The 15,437-nt window shown below is 37.0% G+C and overlaps 2 protein-coding genes and 2 long non-coding RNA genes across 5 annotated transcripts in view; 2 read left to right on the top strand and 2 right to left on the bottom strand.

Moving 5' to 3' along the window:
* Nucleotides 1–6,213, bottom strand: part of LOC147832440 (uncharacterized) — a 43,626-nt gene extending 37,413 nt beyond the window's left edge. For both annotated transcript variants that reach the window (XR_015516424.1, XR_015516425.1), the window contains exon 1: nt 6,147–6,213. This is a non-coding gene — a long non-coding RNA (uncharacterized LOC147832440). The remainder of the gene's footprint in view (nt 1–6,146) is intronic.
* LOC141378998 (uncharacterized) lies at nt 646–3,187 on the bottom strand. Its single transcript, XR_015516426.1, has 3 exons — nt 2,607–3,187; nt 1,861–1,996; nt 646–1,644 (listed from the first exon to the last, which is right to left on the bottom strand). It is a non-coding gene; the product is annotated as an uncharacterized LOC141378998 (long non-coding RNA).
* On the top strand, nt 2,732–4,805 carry krt92 (keratin 92). The gene is made up of 7 exons (NM_001017824.2): nt 2,732–3,212; nt 3,381–3,463; nt 3,543–3,699; nt 3,786–3,947; nt 4,030–4,155; nt 4,267–4,487; nt 4,616–4,805. Exons 1-7 carry the CDS (start codon nt 2,796–2,798, stop codon nt 4,740–4,742), a joined length of 1,293 nt encoding a protein of 430 aa, NP_001017824.2. The 5' UTR covers nt 2,732–2,795; the 3' UTR covers nt 4,743–4,805.
* A 2,570-nt stretch (nt 6,214–8,783) lies between the features above and the next one.
* krt1-19e (keratin, type 1, 19e) lies at nt 8,784–15,350 on the top strand. Its single transcript, NM_001114342.1, has 8 exons — nt 8,784–9,357; nt 9,456–9,538; nt 10,178–10,334; nt 10,734–10,895; nt 11,564–11,689; nt 12,385–12,459; nt 12,556–12,704; nt 15,101–15,350. Exons 1-8 carry the CDS (start codon nt 8,830–8,832, stop codon nt 15,240–15,242), a joined length of 1,422 nt encoding a protein of 473 aa, NP_001107814.1. The 5' UTR covers nt 8,784–8,829; the 3' UTR covers nt 15,243–15,350.
* The last annotated feature ends 87 nt before the right edge of the window (nt 15,351–15,437 follow it).

The raw sequence follows: 15,437 nt of genomic DNA, 5'->3' as shown, positions 1-15,437 counted from the left end.
TAGTTTTAATAACTCATTTCGAATAACTGATTTATTTTATCTTTGCCATGATGACAGTAAATAATATTTTACTTGATATTTTTCAAGACGCTTCTATACAGCTAAAAAGTGACATCTAAAGGATTAACTAGGATAATTAGGTTAACTAGGCAGGTTAGGGTTTTTAGGCAAGTTATTGTATAATGATGGTTTGTTCTATAGACTATCGAAAAAAACAATAGCTTAAAGGGGCTAATAATTTTGTCCTTAAAATGGTGTTTAAAAAATTAAAAACTGCTTTTATTCAAGCTGAAATAAAACAAATAAGACTTTTTCTAGAAGAAAAATTATTATTAAAAATACTGTGAAAAATGTCTTGCTCTGTTAAACATCATTTGGGAAATATTTAAAAAAGAAGAAAATAATTCAAGAGGGGCTAATAATGCTGACTTCAACTGTATGTATGCATGCATAATGTATTTATTATAATGTACCTCTTTAAAAGCTCAGGCATCAAACTAAATTTCCAACTATCCTGCTTGGACAATTTACAACTGTTGTTAATCTTGAATACTGTGTACCACATGCTTAGGTTTGGCCTCGTTTTAATAATGACACCTGGCAGATTACGTTTATGTTATTGTTATATTATAAAGATTTCTTTTTAAGAATTTAATTCTAAAACTGCTATAAAATAAGGCATTTATTATATTTTTAAGTTCAAAAATAAGCATTTGGTATTCATTTATTGATTGGAGTTTCCAAACATTTGCAATATAATATTATTGTTCAATTCCAAACGCATTTTTGACACCGAAGAGTGAACACATGACTATTTCTTGACTATTTCTTTTCAGGATCATTTAACCTTTTTTTAAATCCTGTCTGATTCATTTATTTTTTTTTATCATTAGATATGCAAAAACCTTTACAAGCTTTCATAACAGCTTAAATGTTAAAAAATATAGACTTTTAAGCTTAGCCTGACCAAACTTTTCAAACAGATCTGAGTTTGACTAATAGTTTAAATAATAGAATTTGACACAGATTTTAATTAATTTGATGATAAGTGTCTCACAAAATGAAAGGCAGAATCAGCAACCATTTTGAGTATTTACTTAAAGACTTTGTGACCATGCTTTTAACCTTATTAAATTCGGAGACCTGCATATATCACAATTTAATAGTCTATCATCATATAACAAATTTATTTACTTTCAACAAAGTTAATCTAAAGCCAAATCAGCTAATAAATAGACCATCCTTGATAGATGTCAAGATACACAAAACAGGAATGCATATTAAGAAATGGTATGAAGCATGGCTCAAAGGAATGCATGGCTCAAAGGAAAAGAAAGCATGGCTGTAAGGAATACCACCAAATAGACAAAAAGTTAAAGGGTCAAAACTTAAAGGCTCATCACCTATGTTGGAATGGACATAACCCTACCCAGAACAAACAATAAATATTTTCCTACCTTGGTATATATGAACAAACCTGATTCAACAATGCCCCTCCAGAAACAAGGTTGGGAAAACAAAGCTCCGGGCACTGTCCATGAAGAAAATAGTAAGGTTTCTGTTTCTGTTATGCCAGGTGGAGCCCCACATACAATCTGGACATTGCCTCTTGTTGGTCAAAAGGTGCAGGATTTCAATAAGCACCTAGAATATAGCATGGGTCAAAGTTATTTACAAAAAAATTAATTAGAAGTCAAATTATAACAAAGAGCAAAATATTTAAATGATCATAGAAGAATTAGTCCTGCAATATCAGGAAATTACATCATTATTTATTATTAGTGTTTATTTCTTTGGTATTATGTTCACTCAACATTGAAAAAAACAAAAATTAATTTTCGCTGCCTTGTTTCAACTAACCTGATTCTTATCAGTTAATCTAGAACCCACTTCAAGCGAGCTAAACCTGCTTTTTAATTGCTTGCTGTTTAATCAGGCTCCCTTTGAGGCATCAGCTTGGGTTTTAGGCAACAACCATACTGTTTAAATGCAGCAGCTATAAAAAAATAAAAATTGTTAATGCAGGGAAATGATAATTTATAGATACTTTCTGATATCAGATATTATTGCATATACATTTTTTTAAAAAACATAGGACTTTGGACAAAAAAAAAACATGTTACACCTAAAAAATTAAGATTTTTACTTTAAATTTATTACTGAAAACTGCTAAAAATATTAAGCTGAAAAAAGTCAAACAACATTAATCACAAAATGTACAGTGAATATTTTAATATAGTTTAAAAATATTTTAAATTTGAACCCAGCCATTTTAAAACTAAATGGTCTGTGCCTTACATAAAAAGTCTTAAAACGTTTTATTTGTGCTTAACAAAAGCCGAGCCGACTGCATATAAAATGAGGTTGCATGAGCACTTCCCTGCAATATTCCATTTTTCTTATCGCGCTGATAAGATATGACAGTCAATATACTGAACACTCCTAATGCAAAAATCAAAGGTTCCATGAAAAGGGAAATAAATTGATTGAAAAACTCCTGAAAATAAAAAATCAGGAAATCCATGACTTCATTCTAATGGAATAAACTTTAAGGCATTCCTTTAGAATCTCAATGAACCATTCAAATTTTAACATGCCAAACTAACCTGTCTCAGCCACACCTATAGCCTTTGGGAATTTGGCAATAGTTTCAGGGTCCACCCCCTCAGGCAATTCATCCAGTCCCTCCCTCTTTTGTCCACATAAAAAAGGGACAAGGGTCATCTTCTCCGTACTCATCCGCTCACTTCTTCTCCAGGCAGAGCAGACGACGACAGCAGGACTCCATCAAAATGATGTCTTCTTCATCCACCCGCACCTACATGTCCTCAGGAGGATCTTCCCGAGTCTCTGTCTCTGGTGGTGGAGCTGGTCGTGTCACAGGAATGCGTGCCGGTAGTGTGTATGGAGGAGCAGGAGGATCCGGGGTTCGCATCTCCAGTTCTTCTCTTTCTCGATCCTACTCTTCTGGAAGCACTGGCTATGGCGCTGGCTTCCATCTGTCTGATGCCATTGACGTGTCTGCGAATGAGAAAGCCACCATGCAAAACCTCAATGACCGTCTGGCCTCCTACCTGGAGAAGGTGCGCACCCTGGAGAGGGCCAATGCAGATCTTGAGCTGAAGATCCGCCAGTTCCTGGACAGCAAGACGGCTCCCTCTGCTCGGGACTACAGTGCCTACTATGCAACAATCAGTGACCTCCAGGTCAAGGTACTGTATGTGACATGTTAGCCAAGTCAATCATTAAACTACCTTTAGACAATAATTAACAATGATTCCTCATTTCTACAGTATATATTCTGAACATCCACAAAAATAACTGCAAGTGAGATCAAATTTGCACCTTTTAAAAAATTTATTCATCCTGTGCCACTACAGATCCAGCATGCTACTGGTTTAAACGGAGGGATCTACCTCAGCATTGACAACGCCAAGCTGGCTGCCGATGACTTCAGAGTCAAGTAGGTTACTTGCAATACAAACAGCACTTTTAGAGATCTGTAAAGATCCAAAGTACTCATTTCAGTTTTACTTGTGCAGGTATGAGAATGAGCTGAGCATGAGGCAGTCTGTGGAAGCAGACATCGCTGGCTTGAGGAGGGTGCTGGATGAGCTCACAATGACCAGATCTGACCTGGAGTTGCAGATCGAGGGTCTGAGAGAAGAACTGATCTTCCTCAAGAAGAACCACGAGGAGGTAAAGTTGTGTTTGGTTCACACTCAGTAGTTCCTTTTGACATGCGAGTCAGGCAAATGCTCAGTGGTTTGCTATTGTACCTTCAGGAACTCTTGGCAGTGCGTGCCCAGATGACCGGACAAGTCAACGTAGAGGTCGACGCAGCACCACAGGAAGACCTGACAAAGATCATGGCTGAAATCCGTGAACACTACGAATCAGTTGCTGCCAAGAACCGCAAAGATCTTGAGGCTTGGTTCCAGGCCAAGGTAAAATGCTGATATTTTTAAAGAAAGCACAGTGATGTTTCAAACCAAGAAAAGACTTACCTGACTGTTTTACCTTTCACAGACCGAAACCCTCACCAAGGAAGTTGCTGTGAGCACAGAAACCCTTCAAATATCCCGCTCTGAAATCACAGAGGTTAAGCGCACACTCCAGAGTCTTGAAATCGAACTTCAGTCACAACTCAGCATGGTAAGTGAGCAAGCAGAGAGCATTCTTCCAAATGTGTGATGACAATGTGTGTCATCACATTGCACAAAGTTTTAGGAAATAAAACTTAATAAATATGTTTTTCCCAAACAGAAAGCGTCATTGGAAGGTACTCTGGCAGACACACAGGCCCGCTATGCTGCCATGCTATCTGGCTACCAGTTCCAGGTGAGCAGCCTGGAAGAGCAGCTGGTGCAGCTTCGTGGTGACCTTGAGCGTCAAAGCCAGGAATACAAGATGCTTCTGGACATCAAGACCAGACTGGAGATGGAGATTGCAGAGTACAGAAGACTGCTGGATGGAGAGGCTACAAGGTGAGACACAACAACACAAGTCTAGTCAAACCAACAGTAAGAGTAAACTATGGTGTCATGATGCAATAGGAGTAAGATGGAGATATCTGTCTGGCATCTCTGTAAAGTCTTTGTTTCTACCTCAACAGTGTCTCAAGCTCAAGCTCAAGTTCCACAACACGCAAGGTGGTAACCATTGTGGAAGAGGTGGTGGACGGCAAAGTGGTCAGCTCATCCTCCCAATCTACGAGCGAGGTTGTGTCTCAAAAGCATTAAGCAACAACAATCCACCTCAAGAGTGCTGAAAAACCAATAAAATGGTCTAACTGTGAATTTACACTGTTTGTCCTGTTTTTTCTGTTTGGCTGAGATGACATGTTTGGAAATTTAGGCATTTAGATTAAAAATATATACATATCCTGCAATATTAGCCTTTTTCTGGTATGACAATTAGGATTAGAAAAAAAGGATAAATACTTAATTCTCTGTTCTGAAGTGGTAATATACAAAATTTTGAACATGAAACTTGATGCTTTGATATATTAAATAACAATGTTATAAATTATTTCCATTTACAAACATGTACAACTACACCTAAAATTAAAAATACAACTAAATTAAAAATATATAGTTCTTTCTCAAGCATGCTCACACTCAAAAGTTTTGACCACATTCATTTATCAAGTCTGAAATAGAACAAATTATATTATGCTTTACGTCTTCATAATACAAAGAGCAAAGCAAATATAACACTCCAAAAAATATATAGTTTTACTCATATTTTTGTCTTGTTTCTAAATTAAGAAGCATGTTCTAGACAATAGATTTTTTTTCTAAACAGTCAAGTATGTTTTTTTTTTGTTTTGAAACAAATGAAATAATCTGCAAGTGGGATAAGTAAAACTAAAAAAACAAAAACTAAGAAAATCCTTTTTTTTTTGCAGTGAAGTTCTTATCTTTTCACTTTTAACCTGACAAACCGCGTTTTCTCTTCAAATACGAGTGACTTTTCATTTAACACCTGCTTTATAATCCCTCGTTGTCAGTCTTCTGACATGTGCATAGTTATTTGCCCTGTGGCCTTAGAGTAAGGGTGATGTAACCACTCAAAGTCGACAGCAAGTGATTTAAAAATATTAATAACAAATTACAAAAAGGAAAATGACATGTTGGCATTTTGAACCCCTCTGTGCATCAACAAATACTGATTCTAGTATAAACTAACATGTTCTACTTGAAAATATATAGTTGTTAACATCTAAAAGTAGATTATATCTATGGCCTACATCTTGCCAACAAGAAAAATATAAATTAAAAGTGAAATACCACTGTCTTAAGTATTAATACAGCAACTAGGCATTCAAACAACATAAAACATTTTGTATATGAATTAAAGGTTTTGCTACACACATACAAAGTTAGTTGTACAAATGATAAATACTGCAGCCATAATTATCGCAGGAAAAGTTGGATTCAGATATCAATTCATCTACAATTATAGCTTCACTGACGATGTAAACCTGACGTTTGGCTACAATAACTGGATTCAATCTTACAGACGCATTTTAACTAAACTGAGTCAAGCTTACCTCGAAAAGCGACTATCAATCTAGAAATACATTTTATAAATGGATTTTAACGGCATGAATATTAAAATATTCTCAAAATTTGCCTTCAAACCTCTGTGCAGTCATTTGTGATGACCTCAGCCCTTCTCCACTCTCCCTCAGAAAACCGCGCCATTTCTGACGGCCGCGCGCGCGCTCTTGTGGTCGAGCACGCGATTGACGCAGCAAAATCAAGAAGTAGAAAAGTTAATATTTCCATTTATTTCCCTCTAAATAGGACATTTCTGGCTTTCAGAGAAGCAAATTTCGACTTAGGTGACTCAGTTACGAGATAATCGTGTTTACACAAACGTTTTAACGGAACTGTAGCTAGAATTTTTCATTTATCAAAACCGTTTTCCGTGCTGAGGTATAAGAATTCGTCAAATGCAGCCTATTTCTTTAATGTTGAGTATACGACCAAGCATTCGAGAGTGATGTGCACAAGAGAGAGTGCATTAGACTATCAAGTAACATTCATCAAGTAACATCAAGCGCTCAGAATTCAGGCAAAACAATATACAGTGTACAGGGAATGTGGAACATTATTAAATCTGCTAATTTAATATAAGAGGGGGCTAATGCAAATCCTACTTAGCACTTCAGTATAAGAACTGAAGACACATAATAACTATAAAATGCACCATAAATTTCTTTTTATGAAAATTCTTGCACTTCAGCTTCACTGCCTAAGGGAGGAATTTAACGTTGTTTAAACTTGGTGAGAAACACACAGGTACATGCACAAACATGAGCTTCAAACTATCTTTATAGTAAAATTGCTAAACAAGTCACTGAAGTCAAATCATGAGTTACCAACGAGGTCAGCTTACATCATAGCGTCTTGTTTAATTATAGGCCTATTCTTTTCCAATTCAATGGGTGTTCTGTATTCATATCTTCATTTGTTCATTCCCCATCTTCAGTTACTCAACCTTATCCAACACAGCTCACAAGCATGAACGGCTGGTGTTCAAACTCTGCACATCTTTATATTCATTTTCTTTTCGGCTTAGTCCATTTGTTATTCAGGGGTCACCACAGCGGAATGAACTGCTGACTTATCCAGCATAAGTTTTATGCAGCGGATGCCCTTCCAGCTACAACCCATTACTGGGAAACACCCATACACACTCATTCACACACATACACTATGGACAATTTAGCTTTCCAAATTCACCTATACTGCATGTCTTTGGATTTGTGGGGGAAACCGGAACACCCGGAGGTACCCCACGCCAACACAGAGAGAACATGCAAACTCAACACAGAAATGCCAACTGACCTAGCCGAGGCAAACCAGCGACCTGGTTTGCTCATTTGACCTGGTAGCTCATTTTTAAAATGAGTGCATCATTTGATGAGTCAGTTAATGGCCTATGATTTATAAGTTCTTACTGGCATTTAATTGAAGAACCTTTAACATTGTATTTGGAAAAAGTGTATTAAAATGTTCTTTAAAAAATTGCTCACTGAATGGTTCCCAGGGGAACTCTTTTTATGGCATCTGATGGCAATGATGCTTTAAAAGAATAATTTTTGGTTCCTCAAAGAATCTTTCCGTCAACATTTTTTTGAAGAACTATGTTTGTCGTTGTGTGAAGAACACATTTTATTAATTATTAATTACAATTATTAATGTTATTTTTATAATATAAATAACCGTTTCCAAAAAAATTCTTCGAATAGAAAAAGATTCAACAAATGTCACAGGATCTTTGAACCATCAAGTTCATTAAAGAACCTTTATTTTTTTTTAAGAATGCAACAGAAACACTGTAACACCCAACAGTCAACTTTATCAAATGAAATGAGTGTAGTAAACTCAAAATTTACTGAAAGTTTATACAACTCATTTAAAAAAGAATGTTGAACTCAGTGTTTAAGGTATAATGAATGAATTTACCTCATTACATTAAGTTCACAGTACTCATATAGGTTAGTTTTTTTTTACTAAAATGGTTTGTAGCGATCAGTTTCCTCAAACGGTTTGAGTTGCCTTAACTTATTGGTTTGTACAGTACTCAGTTAGTTTGAGTTCTCTTATTTTATTGGGTTTTACTGTGTTCAAACTGCTTTGTTTACTCAAATGGATTAAGTTCACAGTACTCATTAGTATTAGTTTTTGAACTTAAAGGGTTTTTTGCAATCGGTTTCCTCAAATGGTTTGAGTTACCTTAACCTTTTAGGATTTACAGTGCACAATTGAACTGAAATAAAGGTGTTCTGACAATAATCCCAGAACAACACTTTTTTCAGTGAAGAGTTCTTTGAACCATTTAGCGTGAAGGACATTTTAACAATCTAAAGAACCTTTTCCCCCGCAAAACAAATGTTTTGTGCAAAGTTTGCATGGATGTTAAAAGGTTCTTCATAGAGCAATCAATGCCAATAACGGTGCAACCTTGAATATACAAAGATTTTAGAGCGTGAGAGTGTTTACTACAGTAAATCCAGCACTAAAAACAAGAAAATGTTTGAACATGTACAGAGATATTCTCATCTGAGAAACTTTTGGAGGGGGAATGTAAGCGTGTATCTTACTTCCTGGAGGGGATGATCAGTCAACTGATTTTACATCTCAGCGTCACCTTTCACTTTACGTGATTTAAGCTGATAGAATTCCTTGCTGTCAGCAAGTTTTGAGGTCAGCAGGTCCTTCCTTGACAGCTTCACCAGCGTATAAAAGAACTCAAAGCTTCTGCACTGTACTCACTCTTCAGGCAGAGCAGAGTAAGACACCAACCACCATCCACATGGCTACCACCTTCTCCAGCGGAAGCTTCGTTTCCAGCAGGTCCTCCATGGGCTCCTCGCGCCTCTCTTCTTCAGGTGGAGGAGGTGGCCGCATCAGCGCCATGAGGTCTGGCAGTGTGTATGGAGGTGCAGGAGGCGCAGGGGTCCGCATCTCCAGTGCATCCCGCTCCATGTCCGCAGCAGGATCAGGAGGTAACTTCGGCTTTGGAGGTGGATTTGGGTCTGCAGGTGGTGCTGGTGCAGGGTTTGGGGCTGGTGGAGGATTTGGTGCTGCAGCAGGAGGAGGATTCTGGGGAATCGGTGCCTCTGGAGCAGCAGATGACAGCATCATTGGCAATGAGAAGTTCACCTTGCAGAATCTCAACGACCGTCTGGCTTCATACCTGGACAAGGTGCGCTCTCTTGAGAAAGCCAATGCTGAGCTAGAGTTGAAGATACGGGAGTTCCTGGAGAACAAAATCTCTCCTACTGGAGCTGCACGTAACTACTCTGCCTTCGAGACTGTTGTCAGTGACCTCCAGGCTAAGGTAAGTCTAATTAGGCAGATCATTTGAGGTTACTGCTTATTTGTATAATACAACCACACCATAAAAAAGGCAAAATATTTATAATTTTTACTTCTCAGATCTTGGCCGCCATACAGCTGAATAACACTGTTCACCTCAGTATTGACAACTCCAGCTTGGCTGCGGATGACTTCAGAATAAAGTAATTCTTTTTACCATTAAAATCATTTTTACATTAAGATTATTTAAAGTGAACACTGGAAATTGGTTTTGAAACCAACTTAACTAAGAAATTCATAATAAATTTAGCAAACTTTCCAAAGAAATGTCAAGTAACACTTTGTATACAAGTGAAATTTTGAAGTAAAACTGCAATCATAACTGTTGTAAAATTGACTAAATAATACACACAGATATTCCAACGCAATCTCACTGCAATTCGGAAGTTTTTGATTTAGTGGCTAATTCGTATGAATTCGTAAGATCTAATTCGTACAATTTAGTACGATTTGCTCATGACCCAGTGACGGTTGAGGTTAGGCATGGGGTTGGGTGCCAGGCCTTCTTTTTAAAATCGTACATTTTCGTACAACTGAACTCGTATGAATTTGTAAGAATTAGCCACTAAACTGACAAAACATGAAATACTTACTGTACGTTTCCTCATGAGGTCAGGCTGGATATTCAGTACTTAACATTTGAAGTGGACCAATAACGGTTTTGAAACTGTCCAAAGTAAAGAATGGGTGGTGTTCACTAGCGTAAGGACAACTTTGATGAAAGACTTCCACTTCAAACATTGGCTACTGTGTATTTTATCCTGTTGTTTTTTGCTTTGCAGATATGAGAATGAGCTGAGCATGCGTCAGTCTGTGGAAGCTGACATCGCTGGGTTGAAGAATGTTCTCAGTGACCTCAACATGGGCCAAAAAGACCTCAATCTGCAGATCGAAGCCCTCACTGAGGAGCTGGCCTACATGAAGGCGAATCACCAGGAGGTAATAAATCATTACAAAACCTTTCAGGCTAGTAGAAAAACTCAAAATGTATGCTATCAAGAAGTTATATCCCGTTATTGATGAATCTCATACAATCTTTCCAATCTTCATTGAAGAAAAAAGGTTATTTAGAGATCTGAATCTACTTCAGAGTCAGAAATAAATATTAATTTAAGAACCATTTACTAAAAAATGCTTCTGAGAATCTAAAAAGGTGGCATTTTTTTAAAAATAGCGCAGTTCAACAATTTAGACAGGAGGTCAGGTCGGGTCAGCGTTATATCTTTAACCTCTAGATGTCACTGTTTTGTTACAAATTTTCATTCCATTCCATTCGAGGTCAAGGATAAACAGGTCATGCTGTGAAAGTGTTTTTAAAGAGATGTGATGTGTTTTCAGGACCTCTCGACCTCACGCGATCAAATGAGTGGACAGGTCAACGTGGAGGTTGATGCCGCACCACAGGAAGATCTCACCAAAGTTTTAGCTGACATACGCGAGCACTATGAGACTGTTGTGTCCAAGAGCCAGAGGGAACTTGAAGGCTGGTTCCAGCAGAAGGTTGGTTAAATTCATAACTTGACCCTGTATCAAAGGTGTCAAAGCCAGTTCCTGGAGGGCATCAGCTCTGCACAGTTTAGTTCCAACCCTAATTAAACACACCTGATCAAACTAATTGAGTGCTTGTTTGATACCTGCAGATAGGTGTGATGAAGCTGGAACTAAACTCTGCAGGGCACCAGCCATCCAGAATTTGACTTTGACACCCCTGCCCTATATGATAAACACAACACTTATAGGGATAGTTCACCCAAAAATCAAGGGTTATTCCCTCTCAAGTGGTTCCAAAGAAGTTTCTTTCTTCTGTTGAAAATATTTTGAAAAATAAAAAACTTGTAAACATTGACATCCATAGTAGGAAAAACAAAAGCTACGGAAGTCAATGGTTACATTTTTCAAAATATCTTCTTTCGTGTTCAATAGTAAATGATGGCCGAGTTTTCATTTTTGGGTGAACTCTCTCTTTAAAGTCATATGTAGCTTAGTAGGTCAAAATATAAGCACAAATTTAAATTTTTCTACTTTGAAATGTCATGTTTAATTCTGTGTTATTGACTTTTTTTTGTACAATTTACTAGCATTTGGTTCTAGACTTAATTTAAGCATTTTTATAACACATCTCAGTTCACATCAAACTAAACATTTGTTTTGACACACTTGTTTTGCAGTCTGAGACTTTGAAACAGGAGGTTGTAGCGAGCACAGAGACCCTGCAGACTTCAAAAACCGAAGTCAACTCAGTCAAGAGCTCAGTACAGTCCCTGGAGATTGAGCTTCAGTCTCTCCTTGCAATGGTAAGTGTGTGTGTGGAAGAAATGTGTAATGTGAAAAATCCAATATAAAAACAAATATCACCTCAGCTTGAAATACCCGGCTGACAATCCCAAGTTTACACATCTCACAGTTTGCTATGGCAATGTTGTCGTCATCAACTTTATAATACCTCCAGACCGCAGACATACTCGTGTTTCCACTTCAAGCTGCTTCCTTGTACTACTTTGCCGGCATTTAACCAATAGCGTCTCTGCAACAGAGTGATGTCATGCCGCACGCGTTGCTGCATCTGTGTGAAGTCAAGAAAGAGGTCTAACTATTTGCCACTGCATAACTATAGATGTGTTCAAAAGTAATATGAATATATATAATATACTTATATTTTTAAGTCCTGATTGGAAAGTAATGTCCGATTCCTATCTCTAAATTATTTCTTATACATTATAATATTCCAAGCTTTTACAATGTCAATAAAAGTCATTTTGTTAAACTGTAGAGTTAATTTACAACAACAAATATCGACAAAGCAACGATCAAGGTCCCATAATGCAATTCATAACCGTAAATAAAGGAAATACTGAAACTGTTAATTAACATATATATTTTTACAGTGTATATTTGATTGATAAAACCTGATTTACTCTTTTGAATGTCAAACGTTATAGAACATGTGCACTTTTGTTAATTATGTATGTTTTTCTTGATATCCACACAGAAATCATCCATGGAGGGCACTTTGAATGATACTCAGAATCGCTACTCCATGCAGCTCTCTGGCTACCAGGCACAGGTGAGACATTCCTACAGACAGATGTCTTACTTAAGTCAACTCATAAATGACCTGAGTTGGGGTTAAATGTTCTGCCTTCATACCTCGGGCTTGTAGGTGAGTGGAATGGAGGGTCAACTTGTGCAGCTCCGCGCTGATCTGGAACGCCAAGGGCAAGAGTATCAGATGCTTCTGGACATCAAGACCAGGCTGGAGATGGAGATCGCAGAGTACAGAAGACTGCTGGATGCAGAAGCCAGCGGCAGGTAAATCCCAGACCTGCTAGTACAGAAATCAAACAAGTAGTTGTTTACAGGCACACCAACAGTACATAATTAGCTATGGAACAAAATCAATGCCAAAATGCCAATTTGTATTGAAATAAAAAGCTTATCAAATAGCACAAGCTCAAAAAAAAAAAATACATTGAATTAACATTCGCTTGCATTTTAATAACTTGGATTGCCAGGGTGTGTATTTTTAGGGCCTGAAATTTAACACAGCTGTTTATTTAAGCTGTCAATATTTCAACAAAAAATATTTCAAACATGATTATATACTTAAAAAAAACTATAATTCTTATTAAATTTTCAGATTTCATGTATAATGTAACAACAATATTCAATTAATTTTATTTTAGTTCAAAAATTCGCTTCCATAAATTCAGTGGATCAAATTAGGCTGTTAAAATTTTACATTGACAATATTAAATGCTACTTTTGTGCCGTTATTAGCTTTTTTCATTACTTATTTACTGGTTTTAAAATCTTAAATTGGTCCACCTGTTAGTGAAAAAGCAGCTGGAGATAGTCAATCTGCAATCTATTGCTTTTCCTGCAGTTTCTGAAAGTAATGTCAAATTTTAAGAGCCGAATTTGATCCACTGAATTTATGGAAGTGAATTTTTAAACTGAAATAAAATAAAATTACCTTTTATAAGTGAAACCTGGAAATTAAATATGAATTATTGAATTTATAAGTATGAAAACGTGTTTTTAAGTTAAAATATTAACAGCTGAAATAAACAGCTGTGTTAAATTTCAGGACCTAAAAATACAAACCCTAGAATTCAAGTCATTAAAATGCAAACAGTTGTTGATTTAATATATAATTTTTTTAGTTTGTGCTAGTCAACAAGCTTTTTATTTCAATACTTTTGGCATTGAATTTGTTCCATAATTAGCACTTTTTAAACAGTAACGCACATTACATCACCTGTGTGCGTGAGTAATCCTCTCATTCGGCATGCACCTGCTTTCTCTTGCTCATGCGGACACAATAATTTTTGTCAGTCCTGCTGCTTCTCGATTCTAAGATGACATTTGCTCGAATATTGGACCATCTTTATTGTCCAACCTTGCTTTTTTTACTCACTTTAAAAAATTAATTTTCAACCAAATAGGCTAAAGATGGTGGCTGTCTTACCCGTCACAGCTGACATATACCCACATTTGGCAGGTGTTAATGTCAAGCCCTGGTTGTAACCCTGCCTCCTTAACAACACACTACATGACGAGATAAGCAGTGATAAGCAATTTGGCTGTTTGCACCAGATAAAACACACAAAAAAAGTTAAATAAAGCCATTCAGTAGCACAGAATAGTGCACTCACTGCACTCCAAAGAAATTGTAAAGTTTTCAATTTAATACATATTAAACCTAAAATTAATTGTACATGCTGAATCACTGATCTGAGGTGAACTATCTGCTGCTGCTTTCAGTAGCATGGCCATAAATATCATGTAAAATGGCATTCAAACTCACACTATTAGCATTTAACACTAAATAAAGCATAGTGCCCTATTCACACAGGGCTGTAGCGTCAACGCTTGACTGAAGGCGTGTCTGAAGTTGGGGTTGAAGTGATCGTCATAGAAGCGTCAGCCAATGAAATTCAGTCAGCAATAGGCCACTGTCTAGCTGGTGTATTTGCATACAGCGATCTGATTGGCTGACGCTTCCGTCGGCGCTTAAAAAGTTGAGCTGTTCCCAACTTCTGTAGCGAGCAACACCTCTGAAGCGGCGCAGACGGATCCACAATGCAGTTCGGCAACGCCTGACGTCACCCATTCAAAGTGAATGGAAAGCGTTGGCGCTGACGACCCGTGTGAATGGGGCGTAAGAGGTGTATCATTGTCAGTTTATCCAGTTGTTCAGCTGCAGGAAATAGAAGCTGTTTCTAAAATATAAATTTCAGGTGTTACTTAGGATAAAAACTCATTTTAATATGGAAAATATTCCTTTTGTTGCGAGCCATTGCTTTTATTAACAACACGATTTAAATCAGCCTTTGTTGGTGTCTTCAATCTGGCTTTGAACCAGGGGTGCAATAACTAGTTCAACCACTGGGTGTCAAACTTACAAACTGCAACTTTAACTAATACAACCTCATTGCAAAGTGTTAGCATTAAGTCTCATAAACAACACATATAGATTTATACAGACATTTGTAACATAAACATCATTACAATCACTTCTTATCAATTTAATGAACTTCAACAAAAGTATTGTTTTTATGTAAACATACCCTTCAACAAATCTTTCGAATAGTAGTAGACAGATTTAGGGTTCGGTGGAAGTTTGTGGTTTTAAGCTTTAAATACTGTAGTACAAACCAGGCACTACAGGATTAACTGGTTGTTGATTTTTTGTCTCCAAACAGCCTTGCAATTTCTAGCAAATCGGGCTCCAGCTCCACTTCCAGCTCCACCACCAGCACCACTAAAACAGCAGTGATCACTGTTGTGGAAGAGGTGATTGATGGAAAGGTGGTTTCTTCCTCTTCCACGTCCCTTGTTAAGTAAAGCACACCAGATTCATGTCGGGTAAAGAAACATCGCGCTCCTAACATGCTGTCAAAATGTGGTGGTTGTCTTTGAGCATTTACAACAATAAAGCTAACGTCAAAGACAGAATGTGTGTGGTTATGTCATTTATTACGTATGCTTGCTTGAAAGTAAAAAGATGATATGTTAGCATTAGCATATTAGCATAGCATT

The sequence above is a fragment of the Danio rerio genome, chromosome 19, assembly GCF_052040795.2.
Source record: "Danio rerio strain M-AB ecotype USA chromosome 19, GRCz13ab, whole genome shotgun sequence".
In the NCBI taxonomy this organism is placed as follows: domain Eukaryota; kingdom Metazoa; phylum Chordata; class Actinopteri; order Cypriniformes; family Danionidae; genus Danio; species Danio rerio.
This window is presented reverse-complemented; position numbering and strand designations above follow the sequence as displayed.

Excerpts from the sequence above, each read along its gene's own strand:
- krt92 (NM_001017824.2), top strand. The coding sequence starts at position 2,796 with ATGTCTTCTTCATCCACCCGCACCTACATGTCCTCAGGAGGATCTTCC. Across the intron at positions 3,464-3,542 it reads GCCGATGACTTCAGAGTCAA|GTATGAGAATGAGCTGAGCA; the intron begins GTAGGTTACTTG and ends TTACTTGTGCAG. Across the intron at positions 4,488-4,615 it reads CTGGATGGAGAGGCTACAAG|TGTCTCAAGCTCAAGCTCAA; the intron begins GTGAGACACAAC and ends CTACCTCAACAG.
- krt1-19e (NM_001114342.1), top strand. The coding sequence starts at position 8,830 with ATGGCTACCACCTTCTCCAGCGGAAGCTTCGTTTCCAGCAGGTCCTCC. Across the intron at positions 9,358-9,455 it reads TCAGTGACCTCCAGGCTAAG|ATCTTGGCCGCCATACAGCT; the intron begins GTAAGTCTAATT and ends TTTACTTCTCAG. Across the intron at positions 10,896-11,563 it reads AAGGCTGGTTCCAGCAGAAG|TCTGAGACTTTGAAACAGGA; the intron begins GTTGGTTAAATT and ends CTTGTTTTGCAG.